This window comes from Medicago sativa, chromosome 3, assembly GCF_051527215.1.
Source record: "Medicago sativa cultivar Bolivia chromosome 3, Bolivia_mono, whole genome shotgun sequence".
Classification (NCBI taxonomy): domain Eukaryota; kingdom Viridiplantae; phylum Streptophyta; class Magnoliopsida; order Fabales; family Fabaceae; genus Medicago; species Medicago sativa.
Window position 1 is genome coordinate 91,415,014 of NC_140751.1, and position 21,494 is coordinate 91,436,507.

Genomic DNA, 21,494 nt, shown 5'->3' on the forward strand with positions numbered 1-21,494 from the left:
AATATCATTATATTTTAATGTGAGTTAATTAGCATAGTCAACCGTTTAATGTTATCAGTAGAACAAAAAACTTCCTTCTGATATGTTTTCTTAAAATAGGACATGTGGCAATTGTATGTATAGAGAATTTTGGAATGCCATCTGGATTATGCATTTTGAACATTTGCATTTGTATGTATAGAGGATTTATTCACCTTAAAATGAATTTCTAGCTATTAGATTTCTTGAAGAAATTTTTTTTTTTTAATGTCGTGCTTTCATGAAGCAGAGAGGACTCACACTATCATTCGTTGGCGTCATCCTCCAAATGATTTTGTATCCCCTAGACCTAAATCATGATAGATGTTATTTGTGGAGGGATTATGAGGACCATTCATATTGAGAATGGATGTGATTGAACTCATCTGTATCAATGTGCATGTGCTCGATGAAGCCTACCAAGTTGCTGATTTTTTTTTTTTGACAAAACCAATTTACTCCCTCCGTTTCAAAATGAGTGTCGCTTTAGCCAAAAAAATTTGTTTCAAAATGAGTGTCGCTTTCAGTTTCCAATGCAATAATAACTTTTTCTTTTCAATTGTACCCTCCAATTAATACTCAACACACTACTTCCAAAGTATTACTTTTAAAACTAACCAATAATTAATAAGGATAATTTGGTAAAATAACCATTCTCTTTCTTTTAATCATTGCATTTCTTAATATGTGTGCAAACACCTAAAACGACACTCATTTTGAAACGGATGGAGTATAATTTATTAGCAACTTGCTGATTTTAGATTTTTTTTATTTTAAAAAATAAAATAAAAATACAAGTACAAGTACTACAATATTTTAACCTAGATGATTATCAAAGCGGGGAGATACGGAAAATACTTGGGTGACATAATGTCACCGTGACATTAAATCTGGGCCACACAAAGGTGTTGTGTTGTGTGACCCAGATGTGTTGTATGTGTTGTGTGACCCAGATGTTGTATAACAATGTGTGTTGTGTGGCCTAGATCTAATGTCACGGTGACATTATGTCACCCAAGTGCTTCCGAGAGATACACACCACAAACAAGGAAGCCCTCAACTACTACGTTTACAATCTTACCCACACAACAACCAAAGCAGCAGCAAAAAGGCAAGGGTAATAAAGTAAAAAACAAACAAAACATTTCTCAGTCTCACAGAATCAATCTTAAATAACAAGACAAGACAAAGACCCCTGAACAGAACAACAATATTCGAATCATCACACTTGCAAACTCTCACACGCTGCCTTCACTTCAACCATGGCAGCCACCACTACTACTCCTTCCAGATCTCCTTTCTATTCGCACCCCACTTTCCCTAAACGCACCACCACACTCACATTCCCTCTCTCTCCCATTCTCAACCAACCAAAAACCACTCACTCTCGTGTCGGAATCTCATGCTCCCTCAAACCCTCCACCGCACCACCTTCCACCACCACCACCGACGACGAGCCATTCATCTCTCGTTTCTCCTCCACCCAACCCCGAAAAGGCTCCGACATTCTCGTTGAAGCCTTAGAACGCGAAGGCGTTACCAACGTCTTCGCTTACCCTGGCGGCGCTTCCATGGAGATCCACCAAGCTCTCACCCGTTCCAAAACCATCCGTAACATTCTCCCCCGTCACGAACAAGGTGGAGTCTTCGCCGCCGAAGGCTACGCTCGCTCATCCGGTCTTCCCGGCGTTTGTATCGCCACTTCTGGTCCCGGTGCCACCAACTTAGTCAGCGGCCTCGCAGACGCTTTGATGGATAGTGTCCCTCTCATCGCTATTACCGGTCAAGTTCCCCGGAGAATGATCGGAACCGATGCTTTTCAAGAAACACCGATAGTTGAAGTAACGAGATCTATCACAAAGCATAACTATCTCATTCTTGATGTTGAAGATATTCCTAGGGTTGTCAAAGAAGCTTTTTTCCTTGCAACTTCGGGCCGCCCCGGCCCGGTTCTCATTGATGTACCCAAAGATGTTCAACAACAACTCGCTGTTCCGAATTGGTCCGAGCCCATTAAGCTAACCGGGTATTTATCCAGGTTACCTAAGATTCCTAGTGAGGCGCAGTTAGAACAGGTTTTGAGGTTGTTGTTTGAATCTAAAAAACCTGTTTTATATGTTGGTGGTGGTTGTTTGAATTCTAGTGAGGAATTGAACCGGTTTGTGGAGTTAACTGGTGTTCCTGTTGCTAGTACTTTGATGGGATTAGGTTGTTACCCTATTGGAGGTGAACATTCTCTTTCAATGTTGGGTATGCATGGAACTGTTTATGCTAATTATGCTGTTGATAATAGTGATCTGTTGCTTGCTTTTGGGGTTAGGTTTGATGATAGAGTTACTGGAAAGTTAGAAGCTTTTGCTAGTAGGGCTAAGATTGTTCATATAGATATTGATTCAGCTGAGATTGGGAAGAATAAGATTCCACATGTGTCGATTTGTGCGGATATGAAGGTGGCGTTGGAAGGTCTTAATAGAGTTTTGGAGAGTAAAGGAATCAAGGGGAAACTTGATTTTGAGGCATGGAGGCAGGAGTTGAATGTGCAGAAGTTGAAATTTCCTCTTGGTTTTAAGACATTTGAGGATGCAATTTCGCCTCAGTATGCTATTCAGGTGCTTGATGAATTGACGAATGGTGATGCTATTGTTAGTACTGGTGTTGGACAGCATCAAATGTGGTCTGCTCAGTTTTACAAGTATAAGAGACCTAGGCAGTGGTTAACTTCTGGTGGACTTGGTGCTATGGGTTTTGGATTACCTGCTGCTATTGGTGCTGCTGTTGCTAACCCTGATGCAATAGTCGTTGATATTGACGGGGATGGTAGTTTTATAATGAACGTTCAAGAGTTGGCGACTATAAGAGTAGAGAATCTTCCGGTTAAGATCCTGTTGTTGAATAATCAACATCTGGGTATGGTTGTTCAATGGGAGGATAGATTCTACAAGGCAAATAGAGCTCATACTTATCTTGGTGACCCTTCTAAGGAGGATGAGATTTTCCCTAACATGCTTGGATTTGCTGATGCTTGCGGAATACCCGCTGCTCGTGTGACCAAGAAGGAAGAGCTTAGAGAAGCCATTCAGAAAATGTTGGACACTCCTGGTCCTTATCTTCTTGATGTTATTGTACCTCATCAAGAGCATGTATTGCCAATGATTCCCAGCAATGGTTCATTCAAGGATGTGATCACTGAGGGTGATGGAAGAAGGAGTTATTGATTGCTCGGGCAAAACGAGATATGATATATTCCTTATGTGTTGTTTTGTACAATATATAAAATTATTGCTATCATAGTTGCATGATTTGACATTTAGTAAGCTAAGCATCCTAGTTTAGTTTTGTGTCCTTGTAGTAATTTTGATGGCATGTGTCTTTGTAGAGTGCCATAGTTGTTGTTGTACCACCGTTTTTATTTGCTGTAGTGAGATTGAGATTGAAGTCATAGATAGTAATAGCACTTCTAGTCTTAGAATTCGAAAAAATCTGATTTCATTTTGAAAATGAGACAAAGATAATCTAGTTTTATTTCCGTTTTAGTATTCAATTAACTTTTAGCTTCAACAAATTTTAGAATCAAGATGCCAGCACAGAATAATGTGGCACCACTCAGTTAACTAAGATTTGTACTTGCTTGACCACTTGGATTTGTATTTTTGTATCTTGCTGATAAATCAGAATGGCTGGTATATGCAAAAGGGACAGCTTTATAGTTATATGAGAATCTAAGAGCTTTGATTTGATTGCTACACATTAAGCATAAAACAAAAGAGCATACCAAAACATAAATTTCATTTGGGTACATTCCAAGTTGCACTATGATGTTTACAGTAAGACATAAAATAAAAAGTCTTGAAAACCATTTAACTGATAAGAAAAAATGGGGTTTGGTTAAAATAGACAAACCAATACCTCAATTAATTAAACATAAAAATACAAACAACCCAGATGATTTTGGCATACATATGCATCCAAACCAGTAACTAATAAGTGGTATTCTATTTATATGTGCTAATTTATTCATTCTACAAAGTAGGACAGGGAAATTCACATCTCCTTTCTGCAGTTCAAACTTCAGCTGTGTCATCCAATTAACATTCATTCAACTACCTGAGATGAAGCAGCTGATGTGTCAAAGGATTCCTTTCTGACTAAAAGGCAAGTGATTCTTGAAGGATTGGAATTAGTGTTACTGGAATGAGTGTTGTTATCAAGACTACAGATCACAAAATCAGGGCGGTGAAGTGCGAGATGTAGCCGATCCTTTCCAACTACATAAGCAGAGGCATCAAGCAGCACATGCCAATTGTTCCTGTGAGCTTCTGAGATCCAATGCATTGTTCCACTAGCATCTGCTGGATAAGAGAATAAGCCTTTTGGACTGATCTTACACCTCCTCCTAAAGTTTTGACTTAACTGAGACCCTTTAATCCTCAAGTCCAACCAAGTCTTTGGTGCAGGGATAACCTTTGACTCCTTAAAACAAGCAAATTCCTTTATAAAATCTTCTTCTTGATCAAGAATGGTCATGTAGTAGTTTCCCTTAATGAAAGGGTAACTTTCTCCTACCAACATCATAGCATCCTTGTAGCCTGGAGTGAAGAGAACAAGGTATTCATCATCTGTCAAACCGTAATGCTTCAAAACCTTATTTTGAGCTTGAATTTCCGGGATCGATATGAAACTTCCAGTAAATGAGGATTTCTTGTTGAGAATATCAAGTAACCTTGATTGCTCCAATTGAATCTTGGCCCTGTCAGATTCAGGTAGACTACTACCAAATGTATATGAAGAAGAATCTCTAGGACTAGGAGTCCCTCTTGGTGACTTTCCCTTTTCATCTAAAGGTTCTTCATTGATGATAAAGGTAGACATGTCTATCCCATTTCCATCTCCTTCAATCAACCTTGAATATTCTGGATACTTTGCTAGCACATACTGTTCAACATATTCCATTTCTTTTGGTGTGATTGGACCTGACCATCTAATATCGAATTCGCGGATAGTTGATATCGCTTCAGCTATGATGTGAGCTGGAATCATTGCATGTCCTTTCTGTTTTGATACAATTCAAACCATTTTTTCAGCTTCAATTCATTGGTACAATAACACAATCTCAACCAACAAACAAATTAAAAGTTGGAATATCATAGTTACCTTTAAGACCATGCTGTTTGATTTGCAACTTTCTGCAATTATTTTATGTGCTGCACCTTTCTTAATGTCCTTGACTTCATTTTCTACAACCTCCGGATATGTTACCTAACATAAGATTAAAGTGTATGTAAACTTCTGAATTATTGAAGCATTAGAGGTTAAAAAAAAAAATCACACATAAGGACAAACTTTAACTGAATATAGCTTTGAATTGTGAACTTTACCTCAGATCCTGCTTCTGAAATTTCATGCTCCTGGCTATTTGTTCCCATACTAATACTTTTCAGTGCCTAATACCTTATAAAATCTTGGGTAGAAGACACAAAGATGACCCACAAAAAAAGGTATAATTTTTTACAAGCCCTGTTGAAATCAGAAGTGGGTTTTGGAAGATTGACACGATCATGTGAGGATCACAAAATTGAACAAAACAAATACACATAAACAAGAAACATAAGGAAGATGTTAAACACAAGACACGTCCTAATCAAAGCTCACTTCAGAAACTATTTAATTGAAGATGTGAATTTTATTGCAAAGTAATCAAGAAACCAAAATAAGACACGGATAAAAACATTAACAATGGTTTTGAATTGGAGTTGATGGTGAAATGGTGGTAATGGTATCTTGCTTTTGCCTTAACCACGGTTTGCACAATATTCTCCAGATATTCGTTTGGAGTTATTATTAATTATTGGTTTTTTCAATTTCAACACTCAAAAACTAAAGCTTAATTATAATTTGAACCTATTATGTTAGGCTTAGATTATTGAGGTGCAGCTATCGATTGGCAACAGCATCACCGTATTTGTTTATTAGCTATGCAACGTCCCTCTGGGAATTATATATTCTTGATGGAAAATGACCATTATAGAATCTTCATGAAATGTCAACATAGTGCTTGGCCTTATTTTGAACACTTTTTCTAAGCATATTTACCAAGCATATTTTGATGAGATTTTTTGAGTTAAATTTAATAACTATGAACTGAATTAGATTTAGAAGAAAAAATTGTAACAGTAACAGTCATCTTATAATTCACGCCATATATTATATGTACATACATTTGATTGAGAAATTTTTATATGGATATTTACACTTTACAGGTATTATATAAGCAAATATATAAAAAAAAAAATACTGCCAATTATAAAAAAATCTGCCGATACAATTTAAAACAATCTTCTAGAGATGATTATGCCATATAGAGATGCCTTCAAAAGAATAGCAGATTAGGACAAGTACAACATGATTACTATAAAGGTTTCAGTATAATTAAATAAACATTAACGTAAGGAAAGGAGCAACCGCGCAAGGGAATGATATATTAATAAGAATTGTTGAGGCGCCCCATTAAAAAATGACTTGCATGATGGAATTGTTTTAATTTTTTTAGAGTTCATTATTTCCTCTTAAGATAATATTAAAGATTTCAGAATATTTGTTTCGCATTATGGAAGAAAAGTGAGTTTTCCAAAACAAAAATAACTCAAACTTTTTGAAAACAAGGACTATTGAGCAAGTGGGAAATCTTAATGCCAAGTCTTCTTCAGGCTTACTCAAACACCAACCAAAATCGTAAAGAAATTTTTAGAATGAACCAATCTTCAAGAACCGTGTCAATGCCCAGAAAAAGTATTAAAGAAAAAGAACAACTAAAGAGAGATAAATGCAGTTTAAGTTCTCAAGCTCGGTATTCTGTATATTACTACGAACACATTGTCCTGTCTGTTCGGCAAAAATGAAACATTCAGCAATTGCACATAAGTTGTGCTGATCAACCTCTTGTGCTATAAAACTACCATCATGGCAGGATTCAAATAACAGTCGGACCTATTGAGGGTCATTTATAGGCAACCTTTACCTCTATAACCTTCTAGTCACACTAGTTGGTCACGGATAGAAACGATGTAACATGAAATATACAATGGATTCCCTATTATCACAATCATTGATGCAGAGCAACAACCCTCGCCCATTGTTGTGGGTGTGGGTCAACGCTGTACAATGACTGCAGTTTTCCCCTTAGGATCAACATGAACGCACAATGTTTCATTGTGTTAGTTCCATCAAGTCTCCAATGTTAAAGATGCTGAAATGCGTATATACATTGAAGCTGATTCCCCGAACATGTTTGCCACCAGAAATTTCACCCACTTGCATAGTCATTTATCGCCACCATTATCCATCCGCTGCAAAGAAAAAAGGAACATGTTCAAATATTTACAGATTAAGGAAACTTTTATGCTCTATTTTTTTTTATAAAAAAAAAAAAAGAGATGAAGAATCCAAAGAAATCATTAATTATTCATTAAACAAACACAAACTAATTACGTAAAAAAATTTAAAAAAAAATAAAAAAAAACTGTGTTAATCGAAGCTTTGAACAAGCCAGACATGCTAACCTAGTAACCCGCTATCAAAATATTATTTGTTTCTTAAAGAAAGTTTTACCAACTCTGTAAGTTGTCTCATGGTTTAGTTAGCCAGAAATCCCTTTCAAAAAATGTTTTATCTGTATACAATTGATACCGCCATTCTAGACATGTTGGCGTGATCAGTCTGAAGTGCTTAGCCCATTTTGCAACCCATGCCAAGCTTGGGCTTGGCCAGGGCACAAAGCACTTCACATTCGAAGCTTTCTGCCTGGCCGCCAGGCACAAAGCAGACTGGTTTTGGCAGACAGTTTTGAAACAAATCAAACACATAATATTTAGAATGTAAAACGCACCATTCTTTTGCTAATATAAGGTTGTATCTTGATTGGCATCTCAGGTTGAGCTTCAACATTTGACAACTCTTGTTTCTCCTTTTCAAATTCTTTTCTGGATTCTCTTCTGCTACCAGATTGCCAGACTCTACCAAAATTAGGAAGCCAGTTGGCATCACATTCTTTCCTCACAATCTCTCCCCTCTTTTCCATCTCCATTTCAATCTTTCTCTTTTCTGCCCAAGAAGCTCCAACGCGTTTAGGATTCAACTTTTTGTTCTTCCCTGACTTGTTTGAATGGGAGACAAGGTCTCCTAAAACAGGCATCGGGTGCATCTGAACTCCCTCAGTTGTTTCAAACCAAGGCGGAGGTGCTCCAGAATGAACGTTTCCACCACCATTTTCAGCAGGCACAAAAGAAATACGGGTGAGCATTTGTATACCTGAAAATGCAGAGTCATTAGTAGACAATGCATCATGCACACTAGTTTACCATCACACTCACAGCCTCCTCAATGTTATCTATCAAAGAGCCAGTCATAATGCCACAGAAAACCTTTTTTTTCTGCATTCAAGTCTTCAAATATTTTGCACATAGGTGCAAATGCAATAGTGCTATGAAAAATTTACATACTCAATTGACACATGCTCCCCAACTTTATAGAATTATAAGAACTTAAGAAAAATATATAGTTATAGATAGATGAACACCTTGCTGACCGCTCTCTCCGCTGACCACTTTACCATTATCAAGAACCTGCTATATTCATAAGAAATGCAATGCCTTTATCAGTGTTTAAATTACACATTAGAAAGCCACAGAGCAAGAGGGGAGCAATAATCAGAATAATGTGAAAATAGAAATTAGAGATTATAAAATATACAAGCATGCATTGCGAGAAGCAGACTATAATCCTTGATCATGAAGACAAGAAAATTTTAGATAACTTAAGGAAAAAACTTTAGATACATTGATCTTACAAACCAATGAAATCACCAACCAACAATTGCTGAAAGTCTGAAACTCAATAGTTAGATTCTCAAGCAGAAGAGTCAAAGCCTAAGACACCCTCCCCTCTTTCCCCCAACACATAAACTTACCGCTTTATTACATGAGTATCCATCGCTTGACCATTGTCCACCATTATAAGGGAGTTTGTGGCTTCTCCATTCAGCTGAGACACAAAGCATAACCACACGGAAGATAAGTCTCAACTTTTTAACAAATCCCACAAGTGAACGATAATTGTAAAGAATAAGAAATGACATTTCCAATAGACAGGGTAAGCATACCTGCAAAATCCTGCAAAGCAAGGGTATTCACACTGGAGCACGCTTCCGAAGGTAAAGAAGATTTACCAATATCTAAAAGGCCAGTATTTCCAACTCCAGAGTGTCCTGAAGAGGATACCTGATACTCATTCGTGTGGCAGTGTAAAGGCAAAACAACATTTGAAGGATACGAGTTCACAGAATTGGAATAAATATTATTTTCAAAACTATCAATATTTTCATTGTTCGATTGATTATGGATATCACTTGAAGGTCCAAAAACTGCTCCAGGACTTTCCTCATTTTGCAATGAAGCTTCTTTTTTAAGGGTCGTGCACCTCTTGTCCCACTGCACTCACAAAGAAATTACAAATGATGAACAAATGCATTCTATAATATATAATGAGTTTTTTAAAAAATAAAATAAAATAAAATCCCCTAAAAAACAGACATAAGATATATGGCACCTTTGCAACGTCATTATCAGAAACTGTAAACACATCCAGCTGATCCACTGTGCCACCATATTTCCAAAAGAAGTGCTTCAACTTATTCACATGTTGTACACTTGCTAGGTGACGAATCGCATTTTCACTGCCTCGAGAACAAGAGAACATTCATTACAAATTAGCTAAAGAAAACCTGGACAATAGTTCATAAATTGAAAACAAAAAATTGATACCAGGCAAAAGAACTGGAGAGCTCATCAATATCTTGGTCACAGAAAACACACCAGAAGCGATTACGGGAATCAAGTTGAGGAGTAAGAGGGGAAGGTGTTTTGAGGAAGAAGCGAACATCGGAGAGTTTGTTTTTGACGCGAGAGAGAAAGGTGGAAAGGGATTGTTTGTGCTTAGGAAAATATTTGTGGCGAAGACCTTGGTTGTGATTTATTTTGCAGACCTTACAGAACTCAAACTCGCTTTTCTTCTTCTCCCTTGTGCTTGCTTTAGGCTTGGAACTCCGGCTCTTGCTCTCAGATCGGTCCCTCATTATCAAAGGATTCTTTTTCGGCTTCCCTACGAACAAAAACAACATAGTGGATTTATTTTATCAATCACTTTTTCATGTAGACAAAAATGCCTTACCACTTATTAGAACAGTAAAGTAACAATGATCATAAAGTCTCAAATTTGAAAAGGATGGAAATAATAAATGAATATTCCCCATATTCCCATTCCACAGAAAGAAAACTTAAACATTTAAACAAACAAATAAGTTTTTGAATAAGGGTCATCTATATACGTGAACAAATGCAGCAATTGGAGAAATCACGCGGTGCATGGTGGATCAAAGGTTGTGTCGCGCAGGAATTGCATTCTCGCGCGCGATACAGAACCGTACCAGGTGAGGGGAAGGAAAATACAGAGTAAAAAGGGGAAGAAAAAAAACCTGGAATTTCTGGGTGCCGATGACCAACTTAGAGCCGCTGCGTTTTGCGATCAGCTTTTGATTTTTACGGCCAGTCGAGTTCAGTTGGTCAGCAATCTACTCGACAGGAAGTTCCTATTAGCAAGTGAATCGGGTTTGGTATTAGAATAATAATAGATAATAGAATACCAACTTTTTTGGCTGAAAATTATTTCCAGAATTGAGAAAATCAATTCTAATGGGTAAAATATTTTTAGCAACAATCGAACATGAATCGTCAAAGTTGAAGAACGGATTTTCAACAAATAATTTTTGGATAATCCACGCAAAAATATCTCCTTACAGAAAAGCAATAAAACAACCTTTCACTTGCTCATAATTTTTTTTTTTCAACAAAAATAACGCTTAATAAAATTTAGTTACATACATACCCTAAAAAAAAAATTAGGAAATACCATTGTTACATAAATTCAAAATTAAGAAGGGCTAAATATGTTTTTGTCCGGTAAATATATCAACTTTTCGTTTTAATTCCTCTAAAAAATTTCTTCAATTTTTGGTCCCTAAAAAATTTCTCATTTTCACTTTTGGTCTCTCCTTCAGAGTAAACTCATATGAATCTCTAAAAAAATTCATAATATTATAAGAATCTCCAAAAAAAAATAGAATTTTTTAACAAAGGATGAATTTAACATGATTTTTTATGTTTAAAAATTCATATTTAATTTGTCTTTTGTTCAAAAAATAATAATTTTTTTTAGGAAATTCTTTTACAATATTTTACATATTTCTGCACAATTTCATTAAAAAAAATACAAAAATTAACTTAAAAATAGAGACCAAGAGGAGTGATTGAAAATTTTATAGGGACTAAAAGTTGAAGGAAAATTTTAGAGGAACTAAAACGAAAAATTGATATATTTATAAGGACCAAAAACATATACAACTCAATTAAAAATAAACTTATAATGTATCAAAGACTATGCTAAGCCTTAAATTTGTTGATCATATCAAATTTGAATCTTGCATAGCCTACCTCTCCCTACCTATTCCAACCTCTAGTTACAAATAAAGAGTGGAATAACTATGTATTAACAAAAAAAAAATCTTATAGAGAATATCAAAGAAAAATTTATATATATATATATATATATATATATATATATATATAATAAAAGTTTAGTTGAATTAGCCTTCAAGACTCGCTAGGGTCGGGACATACCTATAGATTTAAAGAGCACTTACAAAGTATTAACAATGATCCACCAAAGTTTTTTAAAGGACAAATTAAAGAGTAGTGATAAATGTACAACCATTTGTGACAACTTTGATGACAACTTTCATTTTCTCTCTTCTCATTGGTCCAAAACAATAGAGAGATAAAAGGGAAAAGAGAGAATAAGAATATAATGTGAATATGAGAGAGAAAGTTGTCTAAAAATTGTAATAAAGTGGTTGTACAAATATCATTTCTCCAAATTAAACTAACCTTCCCTAAGGTTTTTCCAAATAACACAAACATCCTCTCTAGTTTTAAACTAAACGCTAATCTCCCTCATTTTTTTTTATCAAATTGGCAAACATTTCCCTTCCAACTTAACACCTCTATGTATTTTTTGTCGTCGTGTACAAATTTAAACATCCATGAACTAAATCTCGTTCTAATAATAGTGGTTTCATGAAAAGATCAACAAAAGAGTAACCAAGTTAGGATGGTTTAGTGGTGTTGGCTTGCGACCTTGGATCGTGCTTCTCTCAATGTCTCAAGTTTGTTTCTCTTCAATGCAAACTTGAGTGGGTTAGTTTAATTTCTTAAAGAAAAAGATCATGTTGAAATTCTATAATTAAGATCACTAACATTGTTAAAATATTCAAGTGTAAAATAGAAGAACAACTCTGATGGAAAAAAAAACAAAAAGACTTCATGAATGTTCAAAAAGAAAAAAAAATGGAATCCTCGTTGTAACAAAAAGAGAGGACCAATCAATTTTATTGGAGAGACAGAGTATGTGAAAAAAATAGGAACGCATTGGAGAGAACATGTGTGTCACAACTGTTTGTTATGCGAGAAAAAAAAAACGACGATTAAATTTATTAGAAAGAAATAGAGTTTGTGCAAAAAAAAAGTCATACTTGACAACGCTACAGATCCGATCAATGACTTTGGCGTTGTCAACGCTACAGATCTGGAGACATGGGTATTCCGGTGACTTGAATAAAATCATATTTGTACTCTGCCGTTTTATGCTATTAGCATGGATGCTGTGAGTTTGTTCACATATTCATCCTTTTTGTTTTTAGCGAATTTGAATTTGTATTGTTTGGATGTACTCTATCAATTTGAATAAATGAATATCGTTTATTTTTTTCAACAAAAATGAGAACATATCTAACCAAACTCAACGTGGTACCATTGTATCTATCGTCAAAAAAAAAAAAAAAACATGAAAAAAATAAAATATTTTAATACCCAAAATCTTACATGCATCGCACAAGTTTTAAATTCAAGTTGCAATTTTTGATACCGTAAAAAATGTGAACCAATACAAAAGATACGTCGCAATTGTGGTCACAATCATCGTAGCCAAAACATTTATAACCTTTTTTTTTTCTAATTCATTCAGTGATCTCTCTGAAATCCACTATTCTTGCTGAAATCCAAAGTTTAACAATGGAAAGGGAACAAGTTCTAGATAAGAAACAATATGTTAGTTTGTTTGTTAATTACTACTACTCCATCTGTCTCATAATAATTGTCTCTTTTAACATTTTTTTTCTCAAAATAATTGTCACTTTAGAATACAAATGTAGCAATTATTATTATTTTTTTCCATTATTATACCCTTTTTATTGAATTTCATCTTACTTAACTACTCCACTAATTACAATTGGGGTATTTTAGTAAATGATATTAATTTTACCATTGAAATCAACATAAATAATCATTTACTTAATAATCATGCACAAACTTTAAATGACTATAATTTAGAGATGGGGAGTATTTGAGTTGTCTCAGATTTATTAATATTGTTACCCTCCATATGTCCCTTATTATTAAATCATCTTGTAAAATTTACGAGTATTAAAAAGGACAAAACGTAAGTGCATTTATTTGGGTATTTTTTTGTGGTTCTTCACGTAAAATACTCATAACTACCAATGATTTCTCAAACCTCCAAGTTTCTCAAAGTTTGTTATACAAAATGTGGATCTTATGTGAAGAACCACGTGAAAAGCAAAATGCACCTAGTACTACAAGGAATGCTACCAATGATTTCTCAAACCTCCAAGTTTCTCAAAGTTTGTTATACAAAATGTGGATCTTATGTGAAGAACCACGTGAAAAGCAAAATGCACCTAGTACTACAAGGAATGCTGGCAACACACATTTTAACACACATTTTTCAACACTCTCTTTGATTGGTTAAAATTCACATGTGTTCCGCCAAATCATGTGGGTCCCATATAAATTTGGTGGATTTCATTTGAATTTTAACCAATAAAAAAGATTGTGTGTTGAAAAGTATGTGTTAAAATGCGTGTTGCTAGCTTTTCTCTTTGTACTACTAAAAATTGAGTTTAATGGATATGATCCGACTGTACACCAATCCAACAACAATCAGTTATTTCTCCACATCATACTATTAAAGTGGGTGGTTTGGGGAGAATAGATGGTTGTTTATAGATGACAACGTAACATTATTTTACACTGTCAGTATCCTATTTTCTTAGAAAAATATATGCCATATCAAATTTGTCAAAAGCATATTACACTTTCTCGTAATTGCTCTTGCAATTATTGTCATCACAACATAGAAAAATAATTTACATTTTCCAATAGTAGATTAAATAGACATTTTTTTGTACAAGAATCATTAATCCAAGTAAAACTTTGAAAATGATGCCGTTCCTACGAATATGGAGGCTCGGTGCTGGAATTGAAATGAGGCCCATAATAAAATAAAGATGTATTTTTTTTTAAAAGAACAGTGTCAGTGTTGTTTTGGAAAGGGGAAAACATCAATTGGATGGCCGATGATGATGATGGTATGGTCAGAAATCGAATTGGTTGAGAGATGCAGTCGGAGGAAACGTTTGAGTAGTCGACAATCGCGTTTGAACCATGAAGGAAGAAGAAAAACGAAACACTGATGGTGAGAGGAATGGAACGCTCTTTGGTATGTATCAGAGAAAGAGTATTTTTTTTTTTAGTGGGGGGTACTGGGCTATAATTTTTTTTTTGAGGCCCATACCCAGGGGAGGCTCGGTGCTATAGCGCTGCTTGCACCCCCTAGGGTCCGGCCCTGCTTATATTAAAGGACAGAGAAAAAAAAAATCACAAAAGTGAGTACTGAGGGAGTATTCAACAAGCTTCAATGAAAATTTTAAATATCAAATTGCATGCTTCCTTTTTTTTTTTTTTGGTTTAGATTGCATGCATCCGTCAATTTGGCCAAATAGTTTTAATATTGTCAATTGAACAGAGTAAAACTGTCAAATAAAAGAGACGAGTCCAAGTTAAACCTGTTTGCCTAAAGTATAAAAACCCAAAAGTTTTTCTATAAATAATTTGAAAAACCTATAACCGCCACTATGCAGAATTAATGGCTTCAAGTTGCCTTCGTAGTTCATCAAGGTCATCATTGTCATTGATTGGAGCTTCAGGGGTAGCTAGGAGGTTCTGAAATTCATCTGCAGTAGGAAATTCATGAGTAAGACCTTCCGGAAGTGCATCTATAATAGATTTGGGGACAATCGGTTAGTAGTTTAAATACTAATTGCAAATGAATGAGAGAATTAAAACAAATATAGAACCCTTCAACAATAAAGGTAAATGTCTCTCCACCCAATAGTGTTAAGAAAAACAAAACAGAGTCACGAAAGACACATGAACTGGCAAAATGAATAACTGCTAGTAATGTTTGCTTTTGCAATGAAGGCGCAATACAAAAGGATCATATTTCATGAAAACATTTCCATGAAGGAGCTAGATGAAAGAAAAGTCGCCTGACCAAGCCCGTGTAGCTCAAAAGAAATAAACAACCCAACATCAGAAGTTTTAGAGTCACTTAGCCGGTATCGCTAATAAACATTAATGAACTCCACCATTTCAGTTTACTTGTAGTAAAGGGCAAACCCATTAAGCTTATCAACAGGGAACTTAAGAATATAGTGAAGTAAATACCTGAACTTTTGGTATTGGTACCATCCGGCTCACAATCATCAACGACACTGAAAATTTTAACAAAGTCAACAGTAAATGTGAAGGCTAAAAAAATTGCAAGAAGGCAACAGAGCTACTTGATATTATATGCTCGTCAGGTTAATGATAATATTCATCACATCTATATAGCATATCACACAGCTCTTACGAAAAACAAAACGAAGTATATGAACGGTATAAAAGATCATTAAGCACCTTATATTCCATTCGTTATCATCGTGCAGTGGACCTTCTTCAATTGATGGTCCTTCAGCCTCGAACTTTGCTTTTGCTGCAGCATCCCTTGCTGGCTTTGCAAGAATGTATTCTCCCTACGTAACATTTATATAATCACATAGGATAATACACGACTTTAATCATAAAATAAAATGTGTGCAACATAGACTTGACTAAATTCCTTACCTGTCTTTTTAAGCAAACTGCATTTGAACATTGAGGGTTTGGCTTCATTTGCATAGTTGGGAAAAAATCTTTAAGAGAATTATACCCATACATACAAGAAAACAGAAATGGGATGTCATCATAAGGTTGTTATATTCCTAAGAAACATGGTGGTCTCATCGGGTTTCTCTTTAAAGAATAAATTTCACAATCTTTTAAACAAAAAAGGAAGGAATAATTTGCAATGCTCAACAAAAAGAGATTAAACGGAGTGTTCAAACACTAGTACAATACTTACCAAATAAGGAGAGACTTGACCAAAACCTAACAAGAACTTCAGTGTGTTTTGGATAAGAAGCCCAGCAATAACCCCCTGGAAAGTCAAACAATATTTTCCAAGTTCAAAAAACATAACCATCAAAAAGTGTACTTATATTCTCAATGTTAAAGAGCCATTAAGTAAGTCACTAAAAATAATAAATGTCATGTAATTCGAGTAAAATAAGATTGATAAATAGCTTCCAAACAAAATTAAATTTTAATAGTAAAAGGATAGAGAATTAAAATTTAGGCTAAAGTGCACTTTTCACCCCTTAAGTTTCAAAAAGTTGCGATTTTGGCCCCCTATGAAAAAAAATGACAGAAGTGACTCCCCATGTTTAGGGAAATATGTTCTTTTAACCCCCTAACATAAGGGAAATATGATCTTTTGACCCCTTATATTTTCAAAATGTTGCGATTATGGCCCCTTTTTTGGGACACGTGGCGTTTTCTCAGCAATTTTGGGACGAAGGGGACCAAAATTGTAATTTTTTTTAATAGGGAGCCAAAATCGCAACTTTTTGAAACTTAAGGGGGAAAAGTGCACTTTAGCCTAAAATTTACCATGGTAGTTGGTAAAGATGAGCACAAACCCCTTCACGCTTGAGCGTACGCTCATCAATCCCTGATGCTACAACCTAAGAGGAAAAACATAATTGTATGTTTCATGTACTTGTACATACTACATAACAGTTGCCTATTGTCCGTAAGTTAGATGTAGTATGCATGAACATATCCGGCTAGCTAGTTCGCTATTAAAAAAATACAATACTATAGTCCACATATGATGACATTCTGAAACTTGACAACATATGACTAAGTTAATAAATCCAATCCTTTGAGGCATTCAACTGTCAATTGTGAATAATACCAAATTTCAAATAAAAAGACTTACAAGGGGAGGAGCGCATGCAAAACAGGCCGTTTCTCCAGGAGTAAGTAACTGAATGTGACCAGAAACGGCATCCTCGGAAACACCTGTTTGAATTTTTTCACATGAGTTTCTGTATAAGTATATTTTCATAAAGACATGTATAACTACCATCAAGAACTCGCAATGCATAATGCAAGTAGAATGCACTAACACAACTCTCTTTGTATTTGATAAGTAATTCCCCATGAGATAGTACCAAAACTAAAAAAAATGAAATTAATGAATATGCCAGATAAATGTACTCAGATGCATCCACTTGTCAAGGTCTGGATACTTTCAAAGGAAGAAAACATTTCCCATTTATAACTTCATTTACATAGTGAATTGTCTTAAAAATGTCTATTCTAGTTTAAAGAGTAAATTATATCACATGTTATTTTCACAGTACTCGTCTTCACACGTCAATAAAGATTGTTAAGGGCACAATTTTAAGCATTTTATCTTTTCTAAGATAGAAAAACCCAAGAGTTTTATCACTTTCCAGATAAGAATGCTCACCTGACTCCATCCATGTCTGGCTCAGTTCATTACAGGCCTGCATAGGAATTTGGTTAACACAGCAATCTCTTAGCATAACTAAAAAGAAGATAATTGAAAACTCAAATTACGTTAAATAATAAATACCTGGTTAACAGCCATTCTTGCTTCATAATTATCTACACAGCTTAAGACAAGATCCACACTACCACTACCTTGTTTATCAGGACAAAATGACTTATTTTTCAAAGATGACATAAAGATTTTAAAACCATCCACTGTTGTGATATTCAGTGTAAAGCTCTACATGAAGAGAAAAGGTGAACGAATCAGCACGGAAAAATACTAGATTCGTCCTTGTAACATGGTAGGCATATGGAATGAGTCACAGAGGATGCAAATATTAAAAAGTATTTACCTCAAGCACAACATCAGGATTTATATCTGAAAGTGTTTGTACGGCTGCATCTGTCTTTGTCATACCAGCCTGAAAGCCAAAACAAAATACACTTTACTTTTGGAAGCCTATATATATATTATGTAGTCAGCACATAAGTCTAGATCAAACTTTTAAATTGTAATTTTCTGTGTTAACTATGAAGTACAAAGAAAAAGTTTGTGTGAATAATTACTTATACGACTTCTCCTTCAATTAAAAAAACAGTGTTTGGAAATAATAAAAATGTATACAACAACCACTGTCATTATTTGCCTATTAAGTGAGATTTGTTGCATAGATCAAACAATGCCACAATATCCGATCAAATTTTGAATGTTTGTAAATAATAAATGTATATAACTTTGAATGTTTGTAGATAATAAATGTATATAAAGTTTTGCTTCTGCAAAAATAAATGTATACACCAACAACACCATCATATCCCATTCATATTTTGAAGACAAGAAAATGAAGATTTGAGTACTCACTTGATCAGGACGAAAGAAGAGCCTATTCATGTTTGCAAGTTCCACTTTGTCATAATCATACAACAAAAGTCGACCTATACCACATCTTGTCAGCATCTCAGCAGCTACACTTCCTACACCACCTATTCCCTGTGATTACATAAGAATTACCAAAAGTGAGAACTTATTACCAAAATGTGTAAAAGAAAATAAATAAATAAAAACTAAAGAATTCGCAGATAATTAGTCAGATCTGCCTGTTCTCCTAGTTTTTTAAAAACATAGTCCATTTTCTATGTTTATGACCAAATAGATGAATAAAGAATCTCAGATTTTTCACAAACTAACATGCCAAGGCAAATTATCTTAATATTTCGAGTATTGCGCATCGCTCCTTACTCAAAATATTAAATCTCAGTTGGAGAGAGCATGAAGCAGTTTAAGGACTATAAATCCATGCAGGGCTTGGTAGGATTTCATCTACTTTATCAAATGTTGGAAGTCAATAGTCAAACCTAAATGGTCTAAAGTATAAATAAAACTAGAATCTCCAGAAATCATACTAACAAAAGTTTGACTAAGGACTATAAATCCATGCAGGGCTTGGTAGGATTTCATCTTCTTTATCAAATGTTGGAAGTCAATAGTCAAACCTAAATGGTCTAAAGTATAAATAAAACTAGAATCTCCGGAAATCATACTAACAAAAGTTTGACTAAGGATATTGTATTTAATTATACGGGGCACTCCCAGATATCAAACTTAGATTCAATTCTTAACAATGCCAACAAACTTATATCATAATCGAAAGACGATATTGCAACAATGGTTAACAAAATACAAAGTAACAAACAAATTCATAGGTCCACATATCCAATGGCATATATAACTCTACGTTCATTCGAATAAAAATCACCATAAATAAATGAGAATTAGAACAATGTAGCTCATTGCAAGTTGTCTCTCAGATTAAATTGGAAATTCAATGCACTTCAATTTGTTTTTCATTTCAATGATTAAACATTAACGAAAAGGGTTTTTAGGTATTATGCTTGCATCGCTGATAGTGAGTGAACAGTTTGTTTACATGCAAATCATTATTATATCACAAAATTAATTCTATGGCAAGCAAGTAAAGGTAGAAGAGGAAATTAGTACAGACAACTATGGCTATGGAGAAATCCCTTATGCGTTCGTAATTCTCGACAATTCCCATTCTCTGAAGCGCCATAAGCCGACTGTAGGGATTGCTGTCTACAACCTCAGCACTCATATCCTGCTCAACACAGTAACAACAATTCAATTCAGCAAAAACTTCAAATGCATCAAATAAAAAATGCTCCACCACAAGCACAAAGCAAGTACCTTAACTTTTGTGCGGCGAACAGGTTGAGCCCTTGCAAGATCAGCAATATGCTCAACGCGTGATTGAATCTTCAAATCAAAAGATAGAAATTGAATCAAGTCTCAAGCTAATTCTAAGCAAAAATCATTGTACATTATAGATAAATGTAATTATCATAGAAGATCAATTTAATTTTGAATTTCATTACAATAAAAAATGCATGCAGAATTGGATCATGGATAATTGAATAATTGAGAAGAAGGAAAAAAAAGGTGGAATTACCTTATGGAAGGCATCGCGAAGAGATGGATCTGGAAGGGATTGATTGAGAGATTGAAGATCGGTGATCAAGTCATTGAGCTCGATCTCCATCTCTCAATGTTGAATTTGAGCAAAACCAAATGCTTAATTGAAACTGTAGTTGAATGTTGAAACGTGAGCTGAACCAATTTTTGATTCCTTCTCCGACACGGTAACTATTGTAGCGTATATCTTCTTCCCTCGCGTTAGTAAACGGCAAATTCCGTTGATTTTACTCCTGGACGGGCCGGACCGAACCGGATAAAATGAACCGGGCTTGACTGTTAGTTGGGCCGTTTTAACAAACTCTGTAAGCCCAAATGTGTTGACTCTTTTGCTATTTTATAAGGGAAATGTTATCCCCACCACCTGCTTTGACATTCTCATTTCCTTCTCTAATTAAATTCTTTTCGTTCAATCACCATAATTTTTTATTCGAGTGATCCTTCATGACCACCACTTCTCACCAAAAATTTGAATGGTAAACAAGAGTTGAAGACTATAGAGGAAAGAAGGCGAAGTTTCTTAGATTTTCTTTTAATAAAAATACATAATGTATTAACCAAAAAATTTAAGTATACCACATAATGTATTAACTAAAAAATTTAATTATACTTTGTCGGTGTACAATTATTTTACACGTACATTCAATGATGTGTTGCTATGTCGATTAATAAATACACTTGTGTAAAATAAATGTATACCGACAGAACATACTAATTAAATCATAACTAAAAGTCTATATGCTTTTGTTTTTCACACTTCTGCATAAAAGTTTACACTTACCCTTATAGTGCCTCTACCAGGAACATCATCAAAATCGACCCTTCTATGAAATTTTTCTTGCACCACGTGAGAGCTTTTAGCCAATACGTCACACATTTCAATTAGAATTGTCTATATGAAAAAAATTATAGTGCATACAATGTTAAAGAAAGGAGCATTAAATACAAAACTGCAAGAATGAATTGTTTTTTACCAAAAATGGTAACTTTCAGTTTTGTAATATTAAGTCTCTCGACAGGAATATAAATGTTCAAATGTCCATCACGAGTATGGTTTCTCACAATTTTCGTAGTGAGCT

The 21,494-nt window shown here is 34.7% G+C and overlaps 3 protein-coding genes and 1 pseudogene across 7 annotated transcripts; 1 reads left to right on the plus strand and 3 right to left on the minus strand.

The window, feature by feature from the left end:
- The first annotated feature begins 1,216 nt into the window (after positions 1 to 1,216).
- LOC146941904 (acetolactate synthase 2, chloroplastic-like) lies at positions 1,217 to 3,516 on the plus strand. The gene has a single exon (XM_085755762.1). The coding sequence runs from the start codon at positions 1,281 to 1,283 to the stop codon at positions 3,231 to 3,233; it is 1,953 nt and encodes a 650-aa protein (XP_085611888.1). The 5' UTR covers positions 1,217 to 1,280; the 3' UTR covers positions 3,234 to 3,516.
- A 271-nt stretch (positions 3,517 to 3,787) lies between these two features.
- Positions 3,788 to 5,894, minus strand: LOC146941905 (uncharacterized). Its single transcript, XM_085755767.1, has 3 exons — positions 5,394 to 5,894; positions 5,170 to 5,274; positions 3,788 to 5,067 (listed from the first exon to the last, which is right to left on the minus strand). Exons 1-3 carry the CDS (start codon positions 5,439 to 5,441, stop codon positions 4,111 to 4,113), a joined length of 1,110 nt encoding a protein of 369 aa, XP_085611893.1. The 5' UTR covers positions 5,442 to 5,894; the 3' UTR covers positions 3,788 to 4,110.
- Positions 5,895 to 6,844: 950 nt separating this feature from the next.
- On the minus strand, positions 6,845 to 10,847 carry LOC146941906 (coiled coil protein). Of its 4 annotated transcripts, none has more exons than XM_085755764.1 (8): positions 10,544 to 10,847; positions 9,834 to 10,170; positions 9,619 to 9,745; positions 9,173 to 9,500; positions 8,981 to 9,054; positions 8,591 to 8,636; positions 7,901 to 8,322; positions 6,845 to 7,361 (listed from the first exon to the last, which is right to left on the minus strand). In XM_085755764.1, exons 2-8 carry the CDS (start codon positions 10,142 to 10,144, stop codon positions 7,335 to 7,337), a joined length of 1,335 nt encoding a protein of 444 aa, XP_085611890.1. In that variant the 5' UTR covers positions 10,145 to 10,170; positions 10,544 to 10,847; the 3' UTR covers positions 6,845 to 7,334. The 4 variants fall into 4 exon arrangements, with proteins under 4 accessions (XP_085611890.1, XP_085611889.1, XP_085611892.1 ...); XM_085755763.1 differs by having other exon boundaries at positions 8,591 to 8,639; XM_085755766.1 differs by having other exon boundaries at positions 7,276 to 8,322.
- A 4,123-nt stretch (positions 10,848 to 14,970) lies between these two features.
- Positions 14,971 to 20,638, minus strand: LOC146941907 (ubiquitin-like modifier-activating enzyme 5; annotated as a pseudogene). Its single transcript, XR_015032514.1, has 14 exons — positions 20,393 to 20,638; positions 20,131 to 20,199; positions 19,928 to 20,041; positions 18,787 to 18,915; positions 18,278 to 18,346; positions 18,007 to 18,162; positions 17,881 to 17,917; positions 17,344 to 17,426; positions 17,013 to 17,086; positions 16,426 to 16,500; positions 16,149 to 16,235; positions 15,942 to 16,057; positions 15,708 to 15,754; positions 14,971 to 15,256 (listed from the first exon to the last, which is right to left on the minus strand). The product of XR_015032514.1 is annotated as a ubiquitin-like modifier-activating enzyme 5 (transcript).
- Positions 20,639 to 21,494: the final 856 nt, after the last annotated feature.

Coding starts and splice junctions, on each gene's coding strand:
- LOC146941905 (XM_085755767.1), bottom strand. CDS start 5,441: ATGGGAACAAATAGCCAGGAGCATGAAATTTCAGAAGCAGGATCTGAG. Junction 5,275..5,393: donor TTTCAGAAGCAGGATCTGAG/GTAAAGTTCACA, acceptor ATCTTATGTTAG/GTAACATATCCGGAGGTTGT. Junction 5,068..5,169: donor CAAACAGCATGGTCTTAAAG/GTAACTATGATA, acceptor GTATCAAAACAG/AAAGGACATGCAATGATTCC.
- LOC146941906 (XM_085755763.1), bottom strand. CDS start 10,144: ATGAGGGACCGATCTGAGAGCAAGAGCCGGAGTTCCAAGCCTAAAGCA. Junction 8,640..8,980: donor GATACTCATGTAATAAAGCG/GTAAGTTTATGT, acceptor TTATGAATATAG/CAGGTTCTTGATAATGGTAA. Junction 8,323..8,590: donor CGGAGAGAGCGGTCAGCAAG/GTGTTCATCTAT, acceptor CTGCATTTTCAG/GTATACAAATGCTCACCCGT.
- LOC146941904 (XM_085755762.1), top strand. CDS start 1,281: ATGGCAGCCACCACTACTACTCCTTCCAGATCTCCTTTCTATTCGCAC.